Here is a 16,536-nt window from a genome sequence, read left to right as displayed (position 1 = left end):
ACTCCGGTAACTCCAAAACTTTGAGCACTGTAGATAAAGATAATAATATTAGCTAGTTTATGTCAAGTGTTTAATTACCAGTAATCAAGAGGTGCTATAGTAACTAAATTGAGGGACTGATTTTTAAGAACAAGAATGGTCAAGAAAGGCTTTGTGAAGGAGGTGTACTTGCAATAGGTTACCTATGTGATGAAGGCAGAAAGGGTTACATTCCAGACAAAGGGAAAATTGGGGTGAGCCAAAGAAATAACAGTATTTGTGATCTGATTAGGGAGTTATGAATAAGTGAATTTAGTTGAAACAGTATTATGTTGAGGACTGGTTAGAAATAAGATGGGATCACGTCTATTATAATGGCTATAATCAAATGACTGAAAATAATTATTGAAGAGCCTGTAGAAAAATTGGAAACCTCATACCCTGGGCATATAAAATGGTACAGCCAGTTTGGAAAATAATATGGCAGTTTTTTAAAAAGTTAAACACAAATTTACCAGTGGGCCAGTAATTCCACTCTCAGGTATATACCCAAGAGAAATTAAAACATGCTATCACAAAGGATTGTGTGTGAATGTTCATAGCATTATTCATAATAACCCCAAAGTGGAATCAATCCAATGTCTGTCAAATAGGCAATGAATAAATAAAATATGGCATATTCATACTGTGGAATACTATTTGGAAATATAAAAGGAATGGAGTACTGATATATGCTATAGTATGGAGGACCCCTCAAAAGATTATGCTAATTGAAAGAATCCAGATATAAAATATTATATATGACTTTTTATGCAATGTCTAGAAGAAACAAATCTAGAGAGACAGAAAGTAGGTTAATGATTGCGTAGGGCAGGAGATGAGAATGGGAAGTGACTGCTAATGGGCACAGATTTTCTTTTTAGGGTAACGGAGGTGACTTAAAATAGAAATGTGGTTATAGTTTCACAGCTGTGGAGATATTAGCAGTGCTTACTGAACTGTATACTAAAAGCAAGTGAATTTTATGATTTGTAAGTTAAACCTCAATAAAGCTTTAACAAAGCAATAAAAAATGAGAAAGGAAAGAAAGAACCTATCTGTGGAATGTCTTTACTACCATACTAAAGAATTGAGACTTTTAAAGCTTATCTATGTTTGTATTTCTTTAGGATTAAAATCATGCAGAACATTGGTGTTACATTTATAAAAACTGGTCAGTATTCAGATGCCATTAATTCATTTGAGCACATCATGAGTATGGCACCAAATCTGAAGGCAGGCTTCAACCTAATTCTTAGTTACTTTGCTGTTGGAGATCGAGACAAAATGAAGAAGGCATTCCAAAAATTGATTGCTGTTCCGTTAGAAATTGATGAAGATGATAAATATATTTCACCAAGTGTGAGTATAAGAAGACTGATGTTGAGCCAGCTACCAGTTATCTGTGCTTTTCTGTTTCTAGAAATGAAGAAGTTGGAATGCGTGACCTTTTAGGTTTCTTCTAGCCCTATATTAATATGTTTTGATTAATTAAATTTAATTAATGTGCTTTTACCAGTTTTATTTGCTATTTAAATTAGGTTGACATTGCAACTCTGTTGAAATAGGGCTAGAGACTATGATTGAAGAATGACTTTACAATTTTAGTGAAAAAAGAGAAAATCTTACAAAATATAAGATTACATGCCATTCTTTAAGAATAATATCTTGACAAAGGAACCACTGAAGCCTTTTTTTAACTGTTTTTTTTTTTTCAGTCATTGTTGAACAGAGGAAACTAAAACTGTGTGTACTAAGTAGATCAAAAATGAAAAGAAGTCCTTATCCTTATCCATCACTCAGAACTTACTCTTCTTATGCCTCAGCTTCTTTACATAATATAAGGCTAATTATACTAACCTACCTTATAGGGTTGTGAGGATTAAATGAGGTATATAAAATGCTTACAAGAGTACCTGTAACATCGTAAGTGCTAAGTAAACATTAACTACTATATATTATTTTCATATTGAGAAAAAATATCTTACCAAAAACTTATCTGTATTCTTAGGAGAGAGTAGAGATATTGATTACTAAGGAATTTGATGATCATTAAAGTATTTATATTTGAGTTTAGAGTTTATGTCACACAGCTTCTGTGTACTTGGTCCTATTCTATCCAGTTTGACCTTTTATCAGTTGCTCAGAATCTGTTTGTTCAAGGAGAATGCAATTGATAATCAGAAATGAGAAGAAAAGTTCTGCTTTATGCAAGGGAAAATATCTTAGAAAGATTAATTTACTTTCCATTTTATGTAACTGCTTAGTGGTGAGGTTGATTAGAAATCCAAGTTCTTGGTATTTACTTCTGAATTGATCATTTTTTTTTCCAATTTTATTTTCCCAGGATGACCCACACACTAACTTAGTGATTGAAGCTATAAAAAATGATCATCTAAGGCAAATGGAACGTGAAAGGTAATATTTTGTGCCTTACCAAATAGGTTTAATTTTTATAAAAGAATTTAATGTACATTCTGATTATTTCCCTCAAAACTTGTTATATTCAGTATATTTCTCCAGTAAGGCTATTGTTTCACCATTTCTATATATTACTAGATTCTTTTTCTGCCTTCAAGATAATCATAGTCCTCAGGCTGATCCCAATTATTCTTACTCAATAACTCTTACTGTTTTCTTGTAATTTGTTTTCTCTCTGCATTTGGTGTAATATTAGAACTTTGCTCATATTACTTTTATTTTAAAAATTATATATTTATGTATTTTTGCCCACCTTCCCAATTAAATTTCATCTCCCAAAGACAAAATTTTGCTTATTTCTTCCTTCCTTCAATATGGTACCTAGTCTCTGCCAAGTATGGTCTGAAAGTTTTGATATTTACTGTATATGTATTAAGAGTATATCACATGGTAGAGGGCCCTTAATTATTTTAATTGTGGTAAAAAACACAAACATAAAATTTGCCATCTTTATTATGGTACATAAGACTTCTTGGTTTGGTAATGTTATGTGCATTAACATTGTTTTATAACCAGTCTTCAGAACTCTGTGTGTGTGTGTGTGTGTGTGTGTGTGTGTGTGTGTGTAAGTATTAGGTCATATACTAATTCTGTTTATTCATTTTTAATTCCAGTGTCATTAAGGTTATATTAATTTCAGATGTACAGTCCTATACATTAGTCAGTGCTCATCATGATAAGTTTACTCTTAATCCCTCTCAACTATTTCATCCCAGAACTCTGTATCTTCTCAAACTGCAATTTTACCCATTGAACAGCTCTCTAGGTCCTGCCCCCAACACCTGGCAACCACCATTTACTTACTGTGCTATGAATTGACTTTATTTACCTCATGTAAATGGAATTACATTTGTGTAACTTGTGACTGGCTTAGTACATTTATCCTAATGTCCTCAAGGGTCATCCATGTTGTGGCATGTAACAGGATTTCCTTCCTTTTTAAAGCTAAATAATATTCCATTATATGTATAGAAGGCCCTTAATTTTTAGAAAGTTTAATATTAAAAATACTTCTGGGAAGATGGAGTAGACATAGTTTTCTCCTGTTCTTCCCACTAAGTACAAATAAAACCCCTGAAAGTTATATATAAAACAAATACAAGAAAGGTGAAGAGAAAAAGACAGATTAGGAAGGGAGTTCAGGACTTGAGGAACAACATGGCAGTGAGTTCCCCTCATGTTTCCCAAACTTGGAGCTGAAGAAGCTAGCAATCAGAAAATGACAATGGTTGTATTAAAAAAAAAAAAAAAAAAAAAAGAGGCCCCAAGAAAAGCCTGCTTTCTTTAGCCAAAGGAAAAGGAGGGGAGACAAAGAAGGCTATCAAGACTGAAAACTTTGAGATAAATACCACACACACACACACACACACACACACACACACACTGTAGCCCCACTCCCATGCATGCTAACAAAAGTCAAGTGGGAGCCTAGCTTTCTACACCGATAAGGCTGTAAAGAGTTACCCATACCCCAAAAGTCCAAGTAGGGAGCCAGGACTTTAATCTGATAGGCCCTTAATGAGTCCCATCACTCTGGTGTCAACAGATAGCACACAGAAGCCTGGAATTCCACTTCAGGTGGCAGTGTGAAGAACTCTCCCTCTCTTTTGGTGTCAGAGAAAATAATAGAGGGTCAGAATTTTCATCATCATTCAGTGGTAACAAGCCCAACCCACTGTGGTGTCAGCAGGGACCATGGTAGAAGCAGGAACTCCTGCCCTACCCAGCAGACACAAGGACTTGTTCCCATGTTGGTTGTCAAAGGAAGTTGTATTGGGAACCTAGGCATCTATTATCTGATGATAATGAGGTGGTATCTCTTCTTCCCCTGTTGGAACCATGTCAAAAAAGCCAGCTGAAACAGAAAATTTAAATAAAACTTTGAAGTATTATAGTGCAGAAATGTCCCAAGTTTTGATCAAGAATACTAGTCTTACCAAGAACCAGGATTCATTTCATTTCAAACCAAATGAAAAATCGAATCAGTAGATGCCAACACTGACACGACAGAGATGTCAGAATTATCTCACAAATTTTAAATCAGCCATGATGAAAATGCTTCAACAAGTGATTATGAACATTGGTGAATGGGTTCAATGGGAGAATAAAGGAGATATGGAAAGATTCAGTGAACCAGAATATGGAAAATAGAAATTACACAATCTGAACAACAGAGAGAAGATAGAGTAAAAACAGAAATGAACAGAGCCTAAGTGACATCTGGGACTAAAGCAAAAGATCTGCAATTTTTGTCATCAATGTTTTAGGAGAAGGAGAGTAGACAAAGAAATAATGGCTGGTAACTCCCCAAATTTAGCTAGAGAAATAAATACACAATACAAGAAACTGAATAAATACCAAAGAGAATAAACCCAAGGAAATCCATGTGAATATACATCATGATTAAACTTATGAAAATTAAAGACAAATTCTTGAAAGGAGACAGTAAAAAACAACACTTAAGAGGAGGAGGAGTCGGGCGCCTGGGTGGCAAAGTGGGTTAAGCCGCTGCCTTCGGCTGGGGTCATGATCTCGGGGTCCTGGGATCGAGTCCCATGTCGGGCACTCTGCTCAGCAGGGAGCCTGCTTCTCTCTCGCTCTGCCTGCCTCTCTGTCTACTTGTGATCTCTCTGTTAAAAATCTTTAAAAAAAAAGAGGAGGAGAAGTCAAGATGGTGGAGAAGTAGCAGGCTGAGACTACTTCAGCTAGCAGGAGATCAGCTAGATAGCTTATCTAAATATTGCAAACACCTGCAAATCCATCGGCAGATTGAAGAGAAGAAGAACAGCAATTCTGGAAACAGAAAAACAACCACTTTCTGAAAGGTAGGACTGGCGGAGAAGTGAATCCAAAGCGACGGGAAGATAGACCCTGGGGGGAGGGGCCGGCTCCCAGCAAGCGGCGAAGCAACAGAGCACAAAATCAGGACTTTTAAAAGTCTGTTCCGCTGAGGGACATCGCTCCAGAGGCTAAACTGGGGTGAAACCCACGCAGGGTCAGTGTGGCCTCAGGTTCCACAGGGTCACAGAAGGATCGGGGGTGTCTGAGTGTCACAGAGCCTGCTGGTATTGGAACGGGAAAGCCAGCTACAGAGACAGAGCCGACAGTAAGATTGCAGCTCAGGGTTACCTTGAACCGGTCGCAGACTCCGTGAGCTCGGAGCGCAGCTGGAGGTCAGGCAGAAAGGAGTAACTGGGCACTGTTCTCTGAAGGCGCACTGAGGAGTGGGGCCCTGGGCTCTTGGCTCCTCTGGGCTGGAGACCAGGAGGCCGCCATTTGTATTCCCATCCTCCGGAACTCTACGAAAAGCGCTCAGGGAACAAAAGCTCCTGAAAGCAAACCTGAATGGAATATTCAGCCCCTGGTAAGGGCGGTGCCATTCCGCCTGGGGCAAAGACACTTGAGAATCACTACACCAGGCCCCTCCCCCAGAATATCAACAAGAAATCCAGCCAAGACCAAGTTCACCTACCAAGGAGTGCAGTTTCAATACCAAGGAGAGCAGCAGAATTCCAGAGGAGGAGAAAGCAAAGCACAGAACTCATGGCTTTCTCCCTGTGATTTTTTTAGTCTCGCAGTTAATTTAATTTTTTTTCTTTTTCATTTTTTTCTCTTCTTCTGCTAAATTTTTTTTAACTTTTACCCTTTTTTAACGTTTTTAAACTAGTTTATCTAATATATATATATATTTTTTATATTTTTTTCTTTATTCGTTTTCTTTTTTAAATTTTTTCCTTTTTTCTTTTTCTTTTTTTTTTCTTTCTTTCTTTTTGAACCTCTTTTTATCCCCTTTGTCCCCCCTCACGATTTGGGATCTCTTCTGATTTGGTTAAAGCATATTTTCCTGGGGTTGTTGCCACCGTTTTAGTATTTTACTTGCTCCTTCATATACTCTTATCTGGACAAAATGACAAGGTGGAAAAATTCACCACAAAAAAAGGAACAAGAGGCAGTACCAAAGGCTAGGGACCTAATCAATACAGACATTGGTAATATGTCAGATCTAGAGTTCAGAATGACAATTCTCAAGGTTCTAGCCGGGCTCGAAACAGGCATGGAAGATATTAGAGAAACCTTCTTGGGAGATATAAAAGCCCTTTCTGGAGAAATAAAAGAACTAAAATCTAACCAAGTTGAAATAAAAAAAGCTATTAATGAGATGTAATAAAAAATGGAGGCTCTCACTGCTAGGATAAATGAGGCAGAAGAAAGAATTAGTGATATAGAAGACCAAATGACAGAGAATAAAGAAGCTGAGCAAAAGAGGGACAAACAGCTACTGGACCACGAGGGGAGAATTCGAAGGATAAGTGACACCATAAGACGAAACAACATTAGTATAATTGGGATTCCAGAAAAAAAAGAAAGAGGGGAGCAGAAGGTATACTGGAGAGAATTATTGGGGAGTATTTCCCCCAATATGACAAAGGGAACAAGCATCAAAATTAAGGAGGTTCAGAGAACGCCCCTCAAAATCAGGGGCCCACACCCCGTCAACTAATAATAAAATTTACAAGTCTCAGTGACAAAGAGAAAATTCTGAAAGCAGCCCGGGAAAAGAAGTCTGTAACATACAATGGTAAAAATATTAGATTGGCAGCTGACTTATCCACAGAGACCTGACAGGCCAGAAAGAGCTGGCATGATATTTTCAGAGCACCAAACGAGAAAAACATGCAGCCAAGAATACTATATCCAGCTAGGCTATCATTGAAAATAGAAGGAGAGATTAAAAGCTTCCAGGACAAACAAAAACTGAAAGAATTTGCAAACACCAAACCAGTTCTACAGGAAATATTGAAAGGGGTCCTCTAAGCAAAAAGAGAGCCTACAAGTGGTAGATCAGAAAGGAACAGAGACAATATACAGTAACAGTCACCTTACAGGCAATACAATGGCACTAAATTCATATCTCTCAATAGTTACCCTGAATGTTAATGGGCTAAATGCCCCAATCAAAAGACACAGGGTATCAGAATGGATAAAAAAACAAAACCCATCTATATGTTGCCTCCAAGAAACTCATTTTAAGTCCGAAGACACCTCCAGATTTAAAGTGAGGGGGTGGAAAAGAATTTACCATGCTAATGGACATCAAAAGAAAGCAGGAGTGGCAATCCTTATATCAGATCAATTAGATGTTAAGCCAAAGACTATAATAAGAGATGAGGAAGGACACTATATCATACTCAAAGGGTCTGTCCAACAAGAAGACCTAACAATTTTAAAATCTATGCCTCCAACGTGGGAGCAGCCAACTATATAAACCAATTAATAACAAAATCAAAGAAACACATCAACAATAATACAATAATAGTAGGGGACTTTAACACTCCCCTCACTGAAATGGACAGATCATCCGAGCAAAAGATCAGCAAGGAAATAAAGGCCTTAAACGACACACTGGACCAGATGGACATCACAGATATATTCAGAACATTTCATCCCAAAGCAACAGAATACACATTCTTCTCTAGTGCACATGGAACATTCTGCAGAATAGATCACATCCTCAGTCCTAAATTAGGACTCAACCGGTATCAAAAGATTGGGATCATTCCCTGCATATTTTCAGACCACAATGCTCTGAAGATAGAACTCAACCACAAGAGGAAGTTTGGAAAGAACCAAAATACATAGGGACTAAACAGCATCCTTCTAAAGAATGACTGGGTCAACCGGGAAATTAAAGAAGAATTGAAAAAAATCATGGAAACAAATGGTAATGAAAATACAATGGTTCAAAATCTGTGGGACACAACAAAGGCAGTCCTGAGAGGAAAATATATAGCAGTACAAGCCTTTTCTCAAGAAACAAGAGAAGTCTCAGGTACACAACCTAACCCTACACCTAAAGGAGCTGGAGAAAGAACAAGAAAGAAACCCTAAGCCCAGCAGGAGAAGAGAAATCATAAATATCAGAGCAGAAATCAATGAAATAGAAACCAAAAAAAACAATAGAGCAAATCAACAAAACTAGGAGCTGGTTCTTTGAAAGAATTAATAAATTGATAAGCCCCTGGCCAACCTTATCAAAAAGAAAAGAGAAAGGACTCATAAATAAAATCATGAATGAAAGAGGAGAGATCACAACTAACACCAAAGAAATACAAACTATTATAAGAACATACTATGAGCAACTCTACGCCAACAAATTTGACAATCTGGAAGAAATGGATGCATTCCTAGAAACATATAAACTACCACAACTGAACCAGGAAGAAATAGAAAGCCTGAACAGATCCATAACCAGTAAGGAGATTGAAACAGTCATTAAAAATCTCCAAACAAACAAAAGCTCAGGGCCAGACGGCTTCCCGGGGGAATTCTACCAAACATTTAAAGAAGAACTAATTCCCATTCTCCTGAAACTGTTTCAAAAAACAGAAATGGAAGGAAAACTTCCAAACTCATTTTATGAGGCCAGCATCACCTTGATCCCAAAACCAGACAAGGATCCCATCAAAAAAGAGAGCTATAGACCAATATCCTTGATGAACACAGATGCGAAAATACTCAACAAAATACTAGCCAATAGGATTCAACAGTACATTAAAAGGATTATTCACCACGACCAAGTGGGATTTATTCCAGAGCTGCAAGGTTGGTTCAACATCCGCAAATCAGTCAATGTGATACAACACATCAATAAAAGAAAGAACAAGAACCATATGATACTCTCAATAGATGCTGAAAAAGCATTTGACAAAGTGCAGCATCCCTTCCTGATCAAAACTCTTCAAAGTGTAGGGATAGAGGGCACATACCTCAATACCATCAAAGCCATCTATGAAAAATCCACCACAAATATCATTCTCAATGGAGAAAAACTGAAAGCTTTTCCACTAAGGTCAAGAACGCGGCAGGGATGTCCATTATCACCACTGCTATGCAACATAGTACTAGAAGTCCTAGCCTCAGCAATCAGACAACAAAAGGAAATTAAAGGCATCCAAATCAGCAAAGAAGAAGTCAAACCATCACTCTTCACAGATGATATGATACTATATGTGGAAAACCCAAAAGACTCCACTCCAAAACTGCTAGAACTTATACAGGAATTCAGTAAAGTGTCAGGATATAAAATCAGTGCACAGAAATCAGTTGCATTTCTCTACACCAACAACAAGACAGAAGAAAGAGAAATTAAGGAGTCAATCCCATGTACAATTGCACCTCAAACCATAAGATACCTAGGAATAAACCTAACCAAAGAGGCACAGAATCTATACTCAGAAAACTATAAAGTACTCATGAAAGAAATTGAGGAAGACACAAAGAAATGGAAAAATGTTCCATGCTCATGGATTGGAAGAATAAATATTATGAAAATGTCTATGCTACCTAAAGCAATCTACACATTTAATGCAATACCTATCAAAGTACCATCCACCTTTTTCAAAGAAATGGAAAAAATAATTCTAAAATGTATATGGAACCAGAAGAGACCTCGAATAGCCATAGCGATATTGAAAAAGAAAGCCAAAGTTGGTGGCATCACAATTCCGGACTTCAAGCTCTACTACAAAGCTGTCATCATCAAGACAGCATGGTACTGGCAGAAAAACAGACACATAGATCAATGGAACAGAATAGAGAGCCCAGAAATAGACCCTCAACTCTATGGTCAACTAATGTTCAACAAAGCAGGAAAGGATGTCCAATGGACAAAAGACAGCCTTTTCAATAAATGGTGCTGGGAAAATTGGACAGCCACATGCAGAAAAATGAAATTGGACCATTTCCTTACACCACACACGAAAATAGACTCAAAATGGATGAAGGACCTCAATGTGAGAAAGGAATCCACCAAAATCCTTGAGGAGAACACAGGCAGCAACCTCTTCGACCTCAGCCGCAGCAACATCTTCCTAGGAACATCGCCAAAGGCAAGGGAAGCAAGAGCAAAAATGAACTATTGGGATTTCATCAAGATCAAAAGCTTTTTCACATCAAAGGAAACAGTTAACAAAATCAAAAGACAACTGACAAAGTGGGAGAAGATATTTGCAAATGACATATCAGATAAAGGGCTAGTGTCCAAAATCTATAAAGAACTTAGCAAACTCGGGGGCGCCTGGGTGGCTCAGTGGGTTGAGCCGCTGCCTTCGGCTCAGGTCATGATCTCGGGGTCCTGGGATCGAGTCCCGCATCGGGCTCTCTGCTCAGCAGGGAGCCTGCTTCCCTCTCTCTCTCTCTGCCTGCCTCTCTATCTACCTGTGATCTCTCTCTGTCGAATAAATAAATAAAATCTTTTAAAAAAAAAAAAAAAAGAACTTAGCAAACTCAACACCCAAAGAACAAATAATCCAATCAGGAAATGGGCAGAAGACATGAATAGACATTTCTGCAAAGAAGACATCCAGATGGCCAACGGACACATGAAAAAGTGCTCCATATCACTCGGCATCAGGGAAATACAAATCAAAACCACAATGAGATATCACCTCACACCAGTCAGAATGGCTAAAATTAACAAGTCAGGAAATGACAGATGCTGGCGAGGATGCAGAGAAAGGGGAACCCTCCTACACTGTTGGTGGGAATGCAAGCTCGTGCAGCCACTCTGGAAAACAGCATGGAGGTTCCTCAAAATGTTGAAAATAGAACTGCCCTATGACCCAGCAATTGCACTACTGGGTATTTACCCTAAGGATACAAACGTAGTGATCCGAAGGGGCACGTGCACCCGAATCTTTTTAGCAGCAATGTCCACAATAGCCAAACTATGGAAAGAACCTAGATGTCCATCAACAGATGAATGGATAAAGAAGATGTGGTATATATACACAATGGAATACTATGCAGCCATCCAAAGTAATGAAATCTTGCCATTTGCGACAACAGGGATGGAAGTAGAGCGAATCATGCTTAGTGAAATAAGTCAAGCGGAGAAAGACAACTATCATATGATCTCCCTGATATGAGGAAGTGGTGATGCAACATGGGGGCTTAAGTGGGTAAGAGAAGATCAATGAAACAAGATAGGATTGGGAGGGAGACAAGCCATAAGTGACTCTTATTCTCACAAAACAAACTGAGGGTTGCTGGGGGGAGGGGGGTTGGGAGAAGGGTGGTAGGGTTATGGACATTGGGGAGGGTATGTGTTTTGGTGAGTGCTGTGAAGTGTGTAAACCTGGCGATTCACAGACCTGTACCCCTGGGGATAAAAATATATGTTTATAAAAAATAAAATATTTAAAAATAAATAAATAAAAAGAAAGAAATAAAGAAAGAAAAATTAAAAAAACAACACTTAAGGGAAACTAATTAGAATGATAATGGGAAAGTCCTAATAACCTAAGCTCCTCAATTAATAAACTAGAAAAATAAAGAATAGAAATCATTGACATTGAAAAAAAAACACCAGTGAATAATACAGAGCTGATTTTTTGAATAGATGAATAAAATTAATAAACTTAAAGCAAAACTGATAAGAAATCACAGCTTGCCAGTATTAGGAACAAAACAGGAGATATCTCTATAGGCTCTGTATACATCAAAAGGATAATAATGGAACAAACAACCTACAACCCACAAAAAACCCTACACCCACAAAGTTGACAATTTAGACAAAATGGACCACTTTCTTGAAAAGCGCAAGTGTCCACAACTCACCTGATATGAAATAGATCATTTGAATAGCCCTGTAATTATTTAATTTGTAATTTTAAACCTCCCGCCCACCAAAATCTCCAGGCTCACATGGTTTTACTAGAGAAATCTAAAAGATGCCTAAAAAACAATTAACATCAATTCTACACAACTTCTTCCAGAAAATATTCATTTTATGAGACTGGCATTCCCCTGATACCAAAACAAGACAAAGACAGTACAAAAAAAGGGGAGACAGCATCTTATGAATATAGATGCAAAAATCCCAAAGAAAATACTAGTAAGCCAAAAATACAAACAAAATATAAAAGGAATTGTGTACCATGACCAAATGGGATTTATCCTAGGAGTGCAAAATTGGTTTACTCTGTAAAAACTAATGAGTATAATAGAGGATATCAATAAAGAAAAAAAAATTTTTTTTTTTTACAAAATCCAATATGCTTTCATGGAAACAAGCTAAAACACCTCAACAGGCTAACAATAGAAAGGAACTTCCTCAATCTGATAAGGACATTTATGAAAAGCCCAGTTTGACATGCTTAATGGTGAAAAACTGCATGATTAGACCCTTAGAAGAGGAGCAATATAAGGATAATCCCTGTCACTAATTCAACATTGCACTCAGGGTCCTACCCATGGAAATTAGGCAAAAAAGGAAGTAAGAGACATCCATATTGGAGAGGAAGAAGCAAAATTATCTCTGTTTACAGATTACATGATCTTATATGTGGAATATCCTACATAAATTTTAGAATCCACTAAAAAGCAATTTTAACTAATAAACAAGTTCAGCAAGCTTGCAGAGTAAGATATCGATATATAGGAATTAGTACTATAGAAATATATACTAGCAAGGTACTAGCCAAAATGAAATTCATAATTACATTTACAGTAGCATAAAAATAATTAAAAATAAGTTTACCAAGTGAAGTATAAAATTTATACTCTATAAAGTATAAAACATTACTGATGTATATGCTAAGTAAATGGGAAGACATCACATTTCTATGGATAGTTACTTAATGTTAAGATGACAGTGCTCCCCAAATTATTTTATAGATGGAGTGTAATCCATATCAAAATCTGAGCAGTGGTTTTTTAGAAAGTGACAAATTGATCCTAAAATTCATATGGAAATCTAAGGAATTCCAAGTAGCCAAAACAATACTAGTGCATAAACAATTTTGGAACACTGAAAGTTAAATTAAATTAAAAAAAAAAAGAAAAGAAAAAGAAAAGCAAAAGTGGAAGCTCATACTCCAAAAGAAGAGCAAAATTGGAGGGCTCATATTCCAAAACACAAATCAAGTGTAGTAGTACTTCATGCTAGTAGCATAAAGATAGGCATAGAAATCATTGGAATGGGATTGAAGGTCCAGAAATAAGCTTGTACATTTATAATTAATAAAAGCGCCAGGATAGTTTGATGGAGAAAAGATAGTCTTTTCAACAAATGCAAAAGAAAGAAGTTGGGTCTGTCTCATACCATACACAAAAATTACTACAAAATGGATCATAGACCTAACTGTAAGAGCTTAGAACTATAAATTCTTAGGGGGGGAAAAAGCAGTATTATTCATCTTGTAGTAAGCAGTGATTTTTGTTTTGTTTTAATACCAGTTTTTTTTTTTTTTTTTTTATGTTCATCCAGTGTTTCTTCTATTCGTCAGCCTGCACTGAAAAGAAAGATGAGCTGTTGATCCAGAAGGCAGTTGTGGCTTGCTAATCCCATTTCCTAGCCATGGTTGTCAACCTGACTTACAGATTTCTAGTGTAGCTGTCCACTATATAGTAGACTTTCATGGTGTGTTAGCTTTGATAGGTAATGTTTATACGTAAAAAAAAAAAAAAAATCCAAACTCTTTATACAAGTCTCTCAATAAAACTTTTTTGTTTGTTTGATATAGGAAAGCCATGGCAGAAAAATACATCATGACAGCCGCAAAACTCATTGCTCCTGTAATTGAAACATCTTTTGCTGTAGGTTATGATTGGTAAGAGAGAAATTCAGTATAACTGGATGGATATGATGTTTTCATAATTTATACATTTATTGATTTAAACTTTTATTAGAAAAGTAATTATGAATATTGATTTCTACTTATCAGGAAAATAATTTGTGGTAAAATCAATATAAGGCATTCTGAAAGTTCCACTGTATTTTTATTATTGCTTATGTTATTTCTTAAATAGTAAGTCAGGTGTGCTACCATTCACTCTAAGGATGCATAATTCCACAGTACAAATCCAGCCTGTATCCTCTTCCATTTTACTGTACCTTTTCTCATTTTTTTCCTTCTCTACCTGAAGTTTGTCAGTAGTACTGAAACTTTCTTCCCTGAGGAATAGCTCTCGTACCTAAAGGGGCTGTTGTCTCCTGATGTAATGTAATTCCTAAATAGAAGTTAGGAGTTTTGTTAGAGTTGGAAAAATCTTAGATTATTTGTTGGATGAGTAGTGAATTTGTTTTCTTCGACCCAGTACAGGAATCCCCTTTGTAGCATCCCATATAGGTGGCCGTTTAACTTCTGCTTGGAGTCTTCTGGTATTCGGCTTATTTCTGAACATCTTTAAGGGTTACAAAAATCTTTGTATTGAACCCAAAATTGCCCCTCGTGGAACTTTTTTCTGTGATCTTTCAAGCAAACATAGACTGAGTGTATGACCTCCTCTGTATGGTACCTTACAGAGTTTTAAAAATCCAAGATACATAGACATAGTTACAAAGCCAAGTACAGAAGATTTAACTATTCTCTTTCTTTCTTTCACTCGTCCATTACACAATCTATTCTCTGTAAGTATGAGCTTGGGCTTTGTTTTGTTTTCTTGTTTTCTAAGTACGTTTCATGTTTCTTCTTGCTAGACATAACTTGTTTTCTTTAGCATATTATTACCATCTTTCAGATGCTTACCTATTCTGTTTATTCCTTGGAGTCCATTCTATTCCTTGGAATACATTATCTCCCTGGTTTAATTTGTACTGGAGGTGTCACAGTTAATTGTGATGTTTTGTTTTTATTGGTATTTCCAGTTCCTGGCTCTCTTTTTTTGCTTTTTTTGCTTCTGTTGCAGACTCAGGTTTTCTTGGCGTTCTCTCTTACAGAATAGCTCTCTCTGCCTCAGTTTCTATATGATAGTTACTGTATTGGCCTGCTGTTAAATATCTTGGGGATTACTGCCATTTTCCTCCTGGTTTGGATCTTTTTTCCTTGTTTACCACTTTATTTTTTCCTTTATTTCATCCCTAATTAACCCTTTTAAGATCTTTCTGTGCATGTCTGTAAATGTGCAGTTCTATTCTCATTCCTGATTGAACATTTATTTTATGAAGTAAAAAATTTTAAATTTTAAGTTGTAACTTTGTTTTAGAAATTTAAAAGCATTTCTTCATTGTTAGCTAATATTGTTGCAGATTAGAAGTCTAATACTAGACTCATCTTTGTTATTTGTAGGTGACCTGTGTTTTCTTTCTGATGATTTTTAGAATTTCCTCTGTAGCTTTTGTTATTCTGAAATTTTATAATGGTATGTTTAAGTATGTCTTTTTTTCTGTCTTCCTCCTAAGCACTCAACAGACCCCTCAATTTATAGTCTGTTGTTTCCTTTCAATTTGGGGAAATTGTGTTATATTATTTCCTTGGTAATTTATTTCCTTCTTCTCTACTTATAAATTTCTATCAATTGGGTTTGAGACTCTCTTGTCACTTATCTTTCTTATACTTTCCATCCTTTAGCTTTGCTTTGCTTTCGGGGAGACTTTCTTGACTTTCTCATCCAGCTCTTCCATTTAATTATTTTGTTCATGCATTTTTATTTTGTATTTATAAGAGCATTTTCATTTTCTTTGGTTGTCTGGTTAAGGCTTTGCTTCACACTGAGATGGAGTGCTCAGTGATTCCATAAGAGCCCTGCAGGCAGGCGTCCTGATTCAGCCACCTTCTCAACTCATCTCCTCATTTGCCATCCCTGAATCCCAGTCTCACCTGGATTCAGTAGGGGCAGGAAACTCTCTCCTCTGCTTTCTTAGTGTCACTTCCTTTTTTTCTTCTTTATAATCCAGTAGTTTCTCATTCTACCAGAAGTTGTATTTGCTCATGTTTTGAATCAGAAGTTTTGCCAGTTAGTGCCAATAGTGATGAAAGGACTTTCTTCAGAGTTTTTTTTTTCTCTTTTCAGATACACAGTTCCAGATTCTTTACTCATTTCAGATATAATGTGTTTTTCTAGAATGACTGGTTTTCTACCTGACTAGTTGCCTGCCTAGTTTATAAATGAGTCCCTTAAAATGTGTCCCTATATGTGTATACAGTACTCCACTTGTGTTTTGAATGGTGTTAGAGTACAACAGAATCACTGTGCCCCTTTTTGTGGGCACCAAACTGTGGTTGTAACCAAAGATTTCCTTGATCTGGGGGGCAA

General features: G+C 36.6%; 1 protein-coding gene across 4 annotated transcripts in view; it reads left to right on the top strand.

Annotated features, from left to right (window-relative positions):
- IFT88 (intraflagellar transport 88) overlaps nucleotides 1-16,536 on the top strand; it is a 154,540-nt gene that overhangs the window by 39,695 nt on the left and 98,309 nt on the right. For all 4 annotated transcript variants that reach the window (XM_059144860.1, XM_059144859.1, XM_059144857.1 and 1 more), the window contains 3 exons: nucleotides 1,149-1,380; nucleotides 2,366-2,436; nucleotides 14,025-14,111. In XM_059144860.1, coding sequence (XP_059000843.1) covers nucleotides 1,149-1,380; nucleotides 2,366-2,436; nucleotides 14,025-14,111 — 390 coding nt within the window. The remainder of the gene's footprint in view (nucleotides 1-1,148; nucleotides 1,381-2,365; nucleotides 2,437-14,024; nucleotides 14,112-16,536) is intronic.

Source organism: Mustela lutreola, chromosome 13 (assembly GCF_030435805.1).
Source record: "Mustela lutreola isolate mMusLut2 chromosome 13, mMusLut2.pri, whole genome shotgun sequence".
Taxonomy (NCBI): Eukaryota; Metazoa; Chordata; class Mammalia; order Carnivora; family Mustelidae; genus Mustela; species Mustela lutreola.
The sequence above is the reverse complement of the archived record's forward strand: the minus strand, read 5'-3'. Positions and strand labels throughout refer to the sequence as shown.